We start from the raw sequence: 13,149 nt of genomic DNA, 5'->3' as shown, positions 1-13,149 counted from the left end.
AAAACCACTGTGGGACAGGACAGGATAGGCCCGTCAGAGTGGAGTGGGGCTGCCCACTTGGTATTTCACCTAGGGTCAGGTCTTATTCCGCAAATCAGCCAGGAGTTTATACTTCTGATAATAATACCTCATACTTTGTTAAACACTACCTAAAGTGGGGACAAACAAAGCCAATCCATCCTCCAGTGGGCCATGTGCCTCTAGATTCTCCTGACTAATTTTGCCGCCTCTTCCACACTCTCAATAGGAACGTTATCCCCCTCCACCCCAACCTTTTGGAACCTTTTGGAAGCTGAAGTTAAATCCCTGGAACCCCATTCAGATCATCCTAATGCCCACCTACTTCGAAAAGCACCAGGAAGATACAAACTATTTATCTGGCAGTAGCAACTCTCATTAAAATTGTAACTTTTTGGTAACCTTTTAGCCACTGGGCAATACATCAAACTGTCACACTTCAAGAAACAGTAACAAATTTCAAGAGGAAATCAAGACTATTCTGCTTTGCTCAAGCAGTCTAAAGAAGTATTTCTGAGTAGCTTACAAGTTTCACAGAGTCAGCAAAACTTCATGATACAATGAGAATTAACTGCCAGTTTCTAAAGCTAGAGCCACTGGTGTTAACTTACACTATTCCCTCTCCTTCCCACCTTGAATCTGCTTCATCACAGAGAGCTCTCACACCTTCTGCCTGTACCTCAGTCTAGCAGACATCCATCACTTTCCATTCTGTTTCCTCCAACAGTTTCCTTGGTCTCCGTGATGCCCAGCTCTCCTCTCTATTACTCACCCTGTTAAACATGCCTGAAAATGTGCTGACTTGTTTAACCACTTCTTTATACTGTTTCCATCCTACAAGTGGACTAATCATCCCAAGCCATTATTTTCTGTTTCTCTCCTGTTAAAATATTCTTTCGTGCATCTAACAAATACTTAATGAGCACCTACCATGTGGAAGACATTGTGCTAGGCTCTATAGGAGGTAAACAAACCTGATCAGCATCTCAGGGGGCTAACAGTATTACGGGAGCAGCTTACATACACACAAATAACTATAATAAGATAAAATGTGTACAAGTCAGGCCATTGAGACAGAACTGTCAGCTGGATGTCAAGTGAAATTACAATTAGTAAAGGAGAAGAATTGGACAAACAAAAGGCTACAGAGGTTTCCAACCATTAACAGGCCAAAGAACATTAGGAAGAAATACAGACAGAGGAGCCTGGCAGGAGACTTTAGAAAAGCGAATATACTTGCCAAAGCCCCAAATCAGGGCACAATATCAGAGATTTCTGTTCTGCTTTAAGATGTTGGAAGCAGTCTGAGAAATGCAATTTCAACACCAAAATATTAGAATTTCCAGGACTGATGCCTTGAAGGGACAATGGCATAGAACATAAAATTGAAACTATCCCAGAAAATATCTAGTCCATGTGGCTTCAGTAGGTATGAAGAAATATAATGGGAAAGGAAGATTACAGAATATGATCTATTGGCCTAACAGGTGTTTCACCTAAGGAAGTTTACTTGGCTTCTCAAGTCGGGGGTTTAGATAGCTATTGTACTGTTAGAAAATTCAGCATCCTGACAAACTATGGGACTCCTAATTGAACTTCAGGTAATCCTGGCTATTCTACAGCATTTATGTGCTGCCTGTGGAGTCTGGGAACCTCATGAGAGGAAGACTGGGATGCCATTGTAATGCTGCTGGTGATCCATTCAGGTCTAATTAATAAACCCTGCTCCACAAATGCTGAATCCTTTGAAGTTGCTGAAAGTAGTTACAGGTGATGTCATGATTCAGATATCCACTGGCAAGTCATGACTAGCAAATATTTCCAAAACCAGATATAATAAGATGTCACAGCCACCTGTAATTCTTTCAGGAAGAAGTTGGGTGGATCTAAAAGCAAATCAACACACAACTGTGTGGTTATACTAAATCCCTGAGCTGTACATTTTAAACTGGTGAATTGTATGGTGTGTGAATTCTGTCTCAATAAAGCTGTTATTTTAACCAACAACAAACATGTTTTAATCAAAATGTTAGTTTCCAGAAATGTTGTATCCTAGGAACCAGGCTATTGCCTTGAAAATGTTTATACAGCTTGAAAAATTTACAAAGAGGAAGCCCTGCTAAATTGCTGTGACAAAACTATTATCAATGTAGCTAAAAAGAATAAACTGAATGATCTTGTGTCTTTCACTGTAATAGGAGATGATTTGTATCACACATCTAAATCTGCCTTTAAGCTCTGAATAACATTTTTTAAAGGGCACTTTACAAATTTAACTGCTTTATGTTGAATATCCTAATTATGGCATGCCACTATTACATCTTTCTTTGTAGACTACCCCAGAACTTCCTTCCCTATAATTCTCTGCAAGGGAAAAATTCTTGTGTTTATCCACTGATATTACTTCTAATGATTTCCCTCTTCCTCTAATGATCACTACCCAAGCCTCTATCTCTAGAATCATTCCAACCTTCTTATGTCCCAACCTGTCCCCTAACTTCTACAAATAAATATCATACCAGCTGTCTGCCTGCTGCTGAGGCAACAGCAGGTTATTTATGCCCTTGGAGATTCAAATTGGGCCAAAAATAAAAGAAGCAGGCTGTGAGTCCTTTGAGGAAAAGGACTGTGTCTTGTTCATGTGAGAACTCCTGAACATTCCACAGGGTACCTGGCATTCAGGAGGAGCTCAATAAATAGTTCTGCCTGCCATTAAGCTAAGGTCCACTCACAAAAAGAATAAGCCAACAAGCCAAGTGACCAGATTATTCTTAGATACAAATGTATTTAGGAGAAGACAATTAAGCTCAACTTCCTTATTGATGCCTAAACCAGTTTGTCTTTGCAATGACTAGAGGGTGAATTTTAAAACAGATTGTGATGAGGCTACTATGAAAGCCCCCAAACTTACAATTTTAAAAATCCCAGGATCTTAAAAATTTTTTTCTTGCCAATCATTTGGGGGTGTGTGTATGGGAGGTGGGGGTGGGAATACAGATCCAAAATCCAAGAGAAACGTATTATCCAACCAGTCTTGTTAAGCAGGCTACAAATACGCAGGCAGCTGAAGGATGGACTCCTCAGGCAGTGAAGAATGGGGTCTATACAAAGTAATTGAAGAATATTTATAGACCCTATCTCTTCTTGTGAAAATGACTGATATTTCTTAGCACTTACCTCTAAGAAATGAGTTAATATGTATAAAGCACTTAAAACAGTACCTGGCACATAGCTCTATATAAGTGTTGCTTAATGAAGTAAATACAGATCAATTTCCAATTGCATTCAATCATATGTTAGAATCCACAATGCCTTAAGAATGACCAGGTTTAGAGAGAAGTTTCAATTGTGTAGTTTTCAAATCTGCAGCTGGAAACAAAGAAATCCCAAGAAATGTTTCTTGCAAACTCACTTCATGCTTGAAGAAATATACCTTATACTTGTAAAGAAATTCACAGGTTACAAATGCAATCCCATCTATTATTAAGTTTGATACAACAGCCTTGTGAGAGGCAGGGCAGGTAAAATTAACTCCATTTACAGATGTGTAAACTAAAGTACAGAGAGATTAAGTGATTTGCCCGAGGTCACACAGTAAGTGAAAGGGCCCAGACTAGAAGAATCAAGGTTTCTGGTGGGGGCGGGGGGGGGGGGGGGGGGGGGGGAGACGGGGGCCGGAGCGGGGGTGGGGGGGGTGTGTGGTGGTGTCCAGACCTCTTCCTTCTATAACATGCTGCAACTTGGACTTTCTTGGGTCATATTTGGAAGCGATGATTCTGGGACCATAAATGCAGACTTGAAATGCAAGACACAAATGCAAACTTGAGTAGTTAAGGCAATTCTGTTAACTGGCATTAGAGGTAATTAATAGCTGGCAAAACACTGATCTACACAGGAGTGGTAGTATAAAATGCCATGACTACACACAGTCACAAAGGGCACCACACACTGTCTTGACGGGTAAGTTCTCCAAAATATGCCATTCAGAGATCAGCAGCACCAGAGAATATTGGCGTCAGTATAAGAAAGGAAAAGCTGCCACTTCCCTTGAACTAAACCCAGAAGGAGAAGGCTCGCCCCAGCGGCTGGTGAAGACATGGAGCCTAACAAGGCTCTGAGGGATTACACGCAGATTGCAAATTCCCAGCGACAAATGAGTATCCACCATCCCAGTGAAATCAGCTTGCATTTATTCGTATCTTCCCAGGGGCTCTCCACCCCAGGGTAAGCAATCTGAAACCGGGCAACTAAAGGTGAAAATCGACGCGACCGTTTGCAGGATTCCAAATCTCACAGAAAGGTTGGCTGGCGGTTCAAGTGGCACCGCATACCAACACAAGACGTTATTTTAAGCGCGTGTCCCTAAGGGAGAGACCGACCAGATCTAGCATCTACCAGATCTAGCATCTCCCACCAGCCAGGATTTTTCCTAAAGCAAGACTGAGAGCTGAGCAATCCTGACCCAGGCCCGCCCTACTAAATCCACAGGGGCCCTCTTTCCACTTAGAGACCCGCGCTGCTCCAGGCCCAGAAGCGTGGCAGGGACCAGAGAGGCACCCCGAGGCAGGCTGCCCCCGCCGCCTTAACCATCAACGCCCGAAAGAGGAAGGCGCCCCTGCAGCTGACCCACGGGCCGGGACCGGGATTTTGAAAGGCTCGGAAAGGGGATGGTGCAGGCGGGGCCGCACGGGGCCCCCGCGCCCCGGCCCCTCCCTGGCCTGACAGCCGACGGCGGCGGGTGGCGGGGCCCCCTCCCCACTGCGCGGCTCGCGGGGCGCCTTACCTTTGTGTAGAGCTCGGACGCGGCCATGGCGGGACCCGCGGCGCCGACGCCCCCCGCCTGTGCGGAGGCCGCACCTCTCCTGGGCGGCCGCCCGCGCCGACTAGGAAGCGCCCCGGCAGCCGCTGGCGGGGAGGAGGGCAGCGCCGGGCCGGGCGGGGCGGGCCGCGCGGGGCGGGGCGGGGCGGGGTGGGGCGGGGCGGGGCGCCTCAGCAGCTGGCGGCCTGCGGGGGGCTCGCCATCACGCCCGGGCTCGCCGCGAGCAGTGGCGCGCGCGCGGCGTGCCCGGGGTCCGCCGGGTCGCCGCCACAGCCACCCAGGCGGCCAGTGATGCTGCCGCCGCCGCCTCCCTGTGCATTATGGGAACGGGAGGAGGCTGCGCTCCGGCTGCTGCCACCGCGGCGGCTTCGGGTTCTCTCGGGCTCACGCTGCCTCCCAACGGCTGCGGGTCCCAAGCATCATCTGCCTGCCAGCCGGCGTCGCCGCCGCCTCCTCCCGCGCTGCAGAGCCCAGAAGCCCGCCCCAGGACACCCGCTGCTCGCACACCCTTCCCGTGGGCGCGTCGCCTCCTGGATGCCCCCGACCCCAAGCAATCACCGGAAGGTGCAGAATAGCCCAGCCCCCGAGAGGGGAAGCGATAGCTGTGTCACTGAGGGTGGCCAGGTAAATGATTGCGAGTCTGCAGGGTGCTTCTCCTGTGCGTCCCAGAATTTGTAGAGAAAGGAATCTGGGGAGAGGCTTCTTGGAAGGTCACAGAATAACCAAGAATTCCAGAAGAGCTTTGTTAGCCTTAGAGGCCTGGGAGTGAGCAAGAATCGGGAATCCGAGAGAAAGAATCACCATGGTCACCCCGACTGCTTCAGCATCTGCCACAGGGTCGTTTCGTGAAACCAAAGCATAGGGGTTTCTTTAGACTGTAAGTGCGCCTGGTACCAAGATGCCGCCATGGGGCAGCCCTGGAACCTCCACTCCTAGGCCTGCGCCTGTATAGCGGTACAATACCCTTTGGTCCCAGCCTCTTTCTCTATCTAGTCGCTGTTATCCTTGCACTTCAAGCACAAGAATGTGATCCTTCCACTCCACCCCCATGCCGTCTTCATCCCCTACCTCTTACCCAGCCACACTTTCATTCCAGCTTGGCTAGTCTCCGTATTTTTCATCCCAACCTTTTTTTAGTGTGGCCATCTTCCCTCAGTTCTTTGAACTCTCAAGTGGTGCCTAGTGTCAGTGCTGGGGCTCTGGGATTTCCATCAAGAGCATCTCTCAAGGCTGGTGCCCTTGGTAGTGGTGTGTATCCTGCATGTGTATTTGAAGGAAGATCACTGTTGGGGGGACACTTGGAGCCAGTCCTCCCCTTACTCACTGTCTGTCCACAGTCTGCTCAGAGCTGCCAGAGGTAATAACTAAAGAGACCTGCAGAATTCTCTGTACCTTCCAGTTCTGAAACCACATCTTTGGATCCCACTCTTTCTTTAAAAAAGAGATAATCTGTGCAGCTATGAGCAGTACACCAGGAAGGGCACTGGATTGAGATTTAAGAGATTTGAATTCTACCCCTCACAGGTTCTCCATGCCTTGAATAAGGGGGGTAACCACTCTGTTTTCTCACCCTGCAGCTTAGTAACCTACCTCCCAGGGAGTGTGCTGATGAAGGGGTTCAGGGTATACCACCTCAGGGTATATGCTGCTTTGGTATAATGGCTATTTTGAGTTGCGGGACCTTGAAACACATCAAATACAAGAAAAATACTGACCTGCCTTCTTTTTCTCAAAAGCAGAAAATGAAATTTCTATATGAAAGATACTCTCCCTAGTACCAGAAGGAAAGTAACATTCTTATCTTCAAGGACGAGAAATCCAGAGCAAGAGAATTCTATACAAACAGACCTTGTTATAATTCTTATCTTCCTTTAGCCTCCCCACATTAAGTCACTTTCCCACAACTGCTTCTCTTTGTTCAACCCAATATAAAAGCTAGTAAGTTTTGTCACTTATGTGGGTCTTCAATTCCTTATGAAGGCTCTTGTATCATGTACAGGCTCATGTATCATGTAAAATATGAATCAGAATGATTTTCTTGTATTAATCTATTTTTGTCAGTTTAATTTTCAGACCCAGCCAGGGACCCTCAGAGGGTGGAGGAAAATTTTTTCTTCCCCTAAACTGAAAAAAACTAAAAAATTAAGTGTTATAGGCATCAGTGAAGTTTTTTGGTTGTTTTGTGTTTCCCCTGAAGAAACTAGAATTATGTTCTAATTTCTGAACACATGTGTTGAACCACTCAAATATTTGGGCCCATTGTAGGAGGAAGGTAATGAGGATGAGGAAGAGGAGAAGGGTTTTCTGCCCTGGACCTTACATTAATTCATTCAGGAGAATCGACTTAAAAGCTGGAAGAAGCAGTCAGGAAGCCCTGATGGCTGACCTCCGTACCTTAACCATGTATGTTCATAGTCCCAAGCACTCTGCCATCAGCAAACAGGGGAAACCAGAAGTAGAACAACTTCTGAAGGTTTAAGATTTCCCCCTCCCAAAGAAGTAACCAGAGTATATTTTATATGCTATTTTAAATTGATAACGTTTTCAATTAGTGCTTTATAAGGGGGACATTTTTCATATAGATTGTTTTCCAAATGAAGTGTCCAAATTATTGTGAAAAATCGCTTTCCTCCAAAGTATTTGTTTCAACAGACACTGAGAGCTACATTGTACCAGAAAATATTCTACATGCTAAGGTTTCAAGGGTAAACAAAACAGAGACTTCCCTGGTGGTCCAGTGGTTAAGATTCCTTGCTTCCAATGCAGGGAGTGTGGATTTGATCCCTGGTTGGGGAACTAAAATACCACGTGCCTAAGGGGCAAAAAAAGTAAAAAAAAAAAACAAACCAAAAACAAATAAAATCCCTGACCCCATGGAGCTTACATTTTAGTTAGGAAGACAGACAATTATAAAGTTAGAAAGTGAAGATGATAAGTGTATTAGTTTGCTAGAGCCATATTAAAGAACCATGACCTGGAGGTTTTAAACAGAGTCAGCTGGAGGCTAGAAGTCTCAGAACAAGGTGTTGGCAGTGTTAGTTCCTTTTGAGATCTGGAAGGGAGACTGTTCCATGCCTGTCTCCTACATCCTAAAGGTTTGGCATCCTAGCAGTCTTTGGCATTCCTTGGCTTCTGTTGGATCAATCTCTGTCTTCATCTTCATGAGGTATTTTGTGTGCATACGTGCTTCTGTCTAAATTTCCCCTTTTTCTAAGGACATGGTCATACTGGATTAGGGTCCACACTAGTACCTTCATCTTGATCATTGGCACAGGCCCTATTTCCAAATAAAATCTCATTGACAGGTTGTAGGAGTGAGGACTTCTACATCTTTTAGGGGGCACAATTCAACAGTTAGCCATGTGCAATGGAGAAAAACTAAATAGAGACGAGAGAGAAAAACTAAACAGCATTTTTTAGTCGGGTGGTCATTGCTTTATTCAAAGTGAAAAAAAAAAAAATCTACTAAGGGCCTGTCATGCGATAGCTCTGAAGACCATAAAGACAGAGATGAATGAAATATAGTCCCTGGCCTGGGGGAGCTCACCGGAAGAAGTAGCTGAAGGGGTACGGGAAGGGGCAGCCTATGCTGCATGGTCACATAAAGTAGTAATTCTAATTCTGTAACACTGGTCCAGCTCTAGAGGCAGATTACAGTGTTAGTGGTTACAGTACTTTTGTTGGCAATTACATACCCTAATATTTAATGTTTCAGAGGACTATGCATAGGCATAGGTGACCTTTGGGTGGGAACCTCATACAGTTAATTAAAAGATCCAAAAGATGATATGGACTCTGGTGCATGTGTGGGTGTGTGTATGTGTTCAGTCACTAAGTCTTTGCAACCCTGGTTGGGGAGGGAGTCATTTATCGTTGAAAAGATATGTAAAGGAACAGCCAGGGGGAATGAGGCTATGAAGCAGAAAAAGCAGAGTGAAGAATAGACAAAAACTGACCTAAAAGCCTTGAAATTTGGAAGGCAGACATCAGGTGTGCCTGAATGCCCACCCCGGCACTTCCCTAGTTCCAGCCAGTTATCCTAGCTTCCTCTCCCTTGGGAGCTTAGGCCTAGCCCCACTTTAAGGCTCCCCAGGCAAGGAGGATAAAAAGGATCGTACTTAACTCAAAAGGTACAATTATTTTTATTCCCAGTACTTATTACTCTAATTCTAGATTCTAATCTTGTGTTTCCTAAAATATCTCTGAGCTCTGGCCTTTTGTTCCCAGTCTTCTAGCCTGTGTGCTGACCACCTGCTATTGAAGCAGCCTCTGCATCTCTAAGACTAGCTTCTTCTAGCAGTTATTTGTTCTAGATCTTGAAATACTGTCTGCTCAAATCCATAGTACTCATCTGCTTTATATTGCCCTTCCTGAATTACTTGACTTCAAATACTTATTAGCCACTCTCATTCTGTGCCTCTAATAACCACTGACACATGTCTCCCTTCCATGTGGTAATGGTGGAAATCCCTCAGGAGTGAAAATGACAGATCCCACACCCCTTCTGCCATGTAAGGATATAATGAAAAGACAGCCACATATGAGGAAGTCAGCTCTCACCATATACTGAATGTGCTGGCAATTTAATCTCGGACTTTCTAACCTCTGTAACTGTGAGAAATAAATGTCTATTGTTTAAAAGCTACCCAGTAATTTATGCTATTTTGTTATAGCAGCCTAAATAGGTTAAGACACCTGGAAACCACAAACACCTGTATTTTATTCAGGTTTCCTTAGTTTTTACCTAGTGTCCTTTTTTGTTCCAGGCCTCTAGGATTGTAAGAAAATAAACTTTTGTTTAAGCCACAGTCTATGGCACTTTCCTATGTCAGCCCCAGCAAAGTAATTCAGGCCCCCTTTCCACACAGTTGAATAAATTCACCATATGCAGCCCACACTTAAGGAGGGGAGAGTCACGCTCCACCTCATGGAGGAGAGAGTAATGCTCCACCTCCTTGAGGAGAGAGTATCTCCATAAACCTGGAATTCTTCTACATGGATGATTTGTCTCATCACCCCATTTATTTGCTTATACATACAGACTCATGGATATTTATTTTACATTTTGCATTATAATGTTATACTATTTTATTTTGCTGCTCAAATTGCTCAAGCTTTGGCTATTGGGAAATTTCAGTTGGTACCTGTATCCCTTTCACATACTAGCCCACCCCCTCCATCATTCTGTAAAAGTCCTGATACATTTCATTGGAGAATATTAGAAGCTATGATCTCAGCCTTGTTGCTACAGGGGTATTATTGCTTCTAGACCTTCTCAACAACAGAGCAAGGAATTATGCGTATGCTAACCTGTGTATGTAATGTAGCCCCCTATATTAAACCAGAGTTCATACTGACGTCTCCAACTCCGTATCTATTACCACCTAGATCCCTCTTGCCTCATCCCCTAGCTTACTTATAAACTCTACTAAAGTGAAAAACCTGAGCCTCTTTTTTTTTTTTTTAAGAGCAACTTCTGTGTGTATTGTCATTGAGGGGTTCAGTGAGATAAATGAGGAAATGGACTGGAAACTGGATAGTGCCATAGAATTTTAAGATATTATTAATCAAATTCTCAGTCCTGTCTGTCCTCACATATTCTCTCCCTGCCTTTGACTGCCTGGTTCTGCCATGTAGCAAGATCAAATAGAAGTTATATATCAAGAATTGAGTGACTTCTTAAACAGTATTTTTGATGGGAATGAAACAAACTTAGGAGTCAAGTCAGAAGGCATACATAACTCAAAGCTTAGGACTGTATAAATTTGTTGACTTCTTGGGTATACTACCTGGCTGTATATTTAAGATCCTCTTTTAATGCTTCTAAGCATGTCAGATCGAAATGAATAAGGAGATTAAATAAACTCTGAAATTTCACACCTTCAGGTAGAAGACTCTGAAATGTTGTGCTGAAGGAGCACACCAGAAGGCATAATGGCATCTGCCATACTTGTGCTCGTCTGATTTTCTATTTGGGGAGATTTTCGACACTAGTCCCGCCTCCCAATAGTCACAAATCCTCCCCTCTTTTGCATCTTGCATGCAGTCGTATGACCTATCCACAAAGATCAGCTTCATTTGACAAGACTTAGGTTACAGGCGTGAGAAATAACGGAGAAACAGGCTCTTACCCAGAACTTCCACTTGTCAGTGAAGGTAGTAGCAGAGAGAGCTAAGTTTGGGAGACAACGCACATCAGCGTTGAGTTCCTGGCTTGCGGTGGAGGTGGCAGCAGCTTCCGTAACAGGCCGTTGTTGTGTCGTGTTTCTGGGGTTGTTCCTAGATTTACATCAAGACTTTCTCCAGCCTTTCTAACAATTTTGTAAGTGACCTGGTATCTTTCAATGAATCCCCTTTCTAAGCCAGAAATAAGAATTTGTGATTAAGAATACTGACCATTATAGTGTGGTATATGGGGTGAATGGGGTGAATGGGAATGGTTACAATCCCAAGGGTATAATTTTCTTTCAGAAAATATTTATTGGGCACTTAAAACAGCCAGACACTGGGCTAAGTGCTACAGCAAAATAAAATATTTTGCCTGGAAAAGAGGATAACTGAATGAAGGCAATTAAAATGTATCATGCCTAAGGGCTAAAATCGTGTTCTGTGGAAATGGTTATTGTATCTCTGAAAATGAAACAATTAACATGATGTACAAGAGGGGATGTTTGAATTGATTTCAAAGGTATGTCTGAATTAAATTCTAAAATATAACTAGGAATGTTATCAGTAAATATCACCAAGGCAAGCCACAGACTGGAGAAAGATGTTCGTGATATATACACAAAAGAGCCATGACATTTTTAAAATATAAAGAAATTCAACTTCTAGGGAAGTTCCCACTTCTGGGGAATCTGACCTAAGATACTGGTAAAAGGCAATGTTGCCATACATACTACCTAGAAAATAATGGATTCAGTTTGGGAGAGCAGCTAAGTCCCAAGGTGACAACTGTGTGTTAGGATAAGAAAGCAACAAGTTCAGACTGAAGCAAGGAGACATGCCTACAGGGGAATTGGAGCCAAAGGACTCTACAGAATACTTGATATGATGGAAGATATTAAAATAATTGTGGCTATGATATAGGCCAAAAGGATGAGAGGAAAATTAGAAACACCAAGAAAAACAAAAGGCTATGTAAGAAATTAAAAATCAGAGTATGCCCTGTGATCTGCAGTGAACTGTTATCAACCTATAAACCTAAGAGGACTGTTAATAATGATTGTAAAATAGAAGGCAAGTTACCAACCTTAATAAGGGAATTGTAAGAACATATGACAAAAGCCGAGAAGCAAAGTGAGTCAAAGGAAGGATAGTGATGTTAAAATTGTCCTCTTACACACTAGAGACCAGAAATGGTTTGACAGCCAATAGGTAAAGAAATAATGCTGAAAATATATTATTAGACATTGTAAAGAAGCCTATAAAGGAATCAGAAGTAGTGATATGATCTTAGGAGGAGGAGGGAATGTAAACTTAATCCTCCTTTATCAGTCCAGAAAACTATTAATTTATGTATAAAATTAACAAATCCAGAAACAGTGAGAGCCATGGAGGCGATGACCAGAAGAAACGTGAAACCGCTTGAATGCGCCCAGTAGTCCTCCCTCTAGGGAGCTCAGCTTGGTGGTGGAGGCATATTTTGTGATCCCTAGCTTTGCACCATGTACTTCTATACTACTTCACTGCAGAATCACTACGAGTATAGTTTTACCTTTTAAAAAAGCTGGGAGCAGGAAAAGAAATCTAATTAATTTAGAACCAGGTTTTGGTTCTATCATTCTGATGCCAGCAATTGACATCCCACTGAAGGCACTTGCTGCATTCAGTGCAAATGAAAAAAAAAAGTTTTTCTAAAAAGCTATGAGTTCAAACAACAAAACCATTTTATGGTATAAAGGCCTACTGCAAGGAAGGAAACGCTAGACATGACCAAGATGGAGAATCAAGCATAATCTCTCTGCATCCATATCCTTAACCTGGTTTCTCATTTAATTTCCAATAAATATTCCAATTCACTTTATCTGTTCAACAAGCATGAGTATGTGTAAGCTGTTTCTAGGTGCTAGGGAGGCAATAATAAATTAAGACTTCCTCCAAGGAAGTTAAATTTGAGTTGAGAATGAAAAAGAGCTAGCCAAACTAGGAACCAGTGCTGTGTTTAATGGAAAAGAAACCCAAATTCAACACAGGCAAAAAGATCTTGGGTATATGATTTAAGAATGCAAGTAAGATGGGCAGGGGGAATGGGCGGGATGCAGCATGCTCAGGGAGCAGGAGTGGAAAGTGGCACGTTAGGAACTACAGCA

General features: G+C 43.5%; 1 protein-coding gene across 4 annotated transcripts in view; it reads right to left on the bottom strand.

Annotated features, from left to right (window-relative positions):
* The window catches only part of MYO5A (myosin VA), a 196,133-nt gene extending 190,968 nt beyond the window's left edge, over window positions 1-5,165 (bottom strand). For all 4 annotated transcript variants that reach the window (XM_069596495.1, XM_069596496.1, XM_069596497.1 and 1 more), the window contains exon 1: window positions 4,802-5,165. In XM_069596495.1, coding sequence (XP_069452596.1) covers window positions 4,802-4,828 — 27 coding nt within the window. In that variant the 5' untranslated portion in view covers window positions 4,829-5,165. The remainder of the gene's footprint in view (window positions 1-4,801) is intronic.
* Window positions 5,166-13,149: the final 7,984 nt, after the last annotated feature.

This window comes from Ovis canadensis, chromosome 7 (assembly GCF_042477335.2).
Source record: "Ovis canadensis isolate MfBH-ARS-UI-01 breed Bighorn chromosome 7, ARS-UI_OviCan_v2, whole genome shotgun sequence".
NCBI lineage: Eukaryota > Metazoa > Chordata > Mammalia > Artiodactyla > Bovidae > Ovis > Ovis canadensis.
Note: the sequence above shows the minus strand (reverse complement) of the source record. Positions and strands in the feature narration are given on the sequence as shown.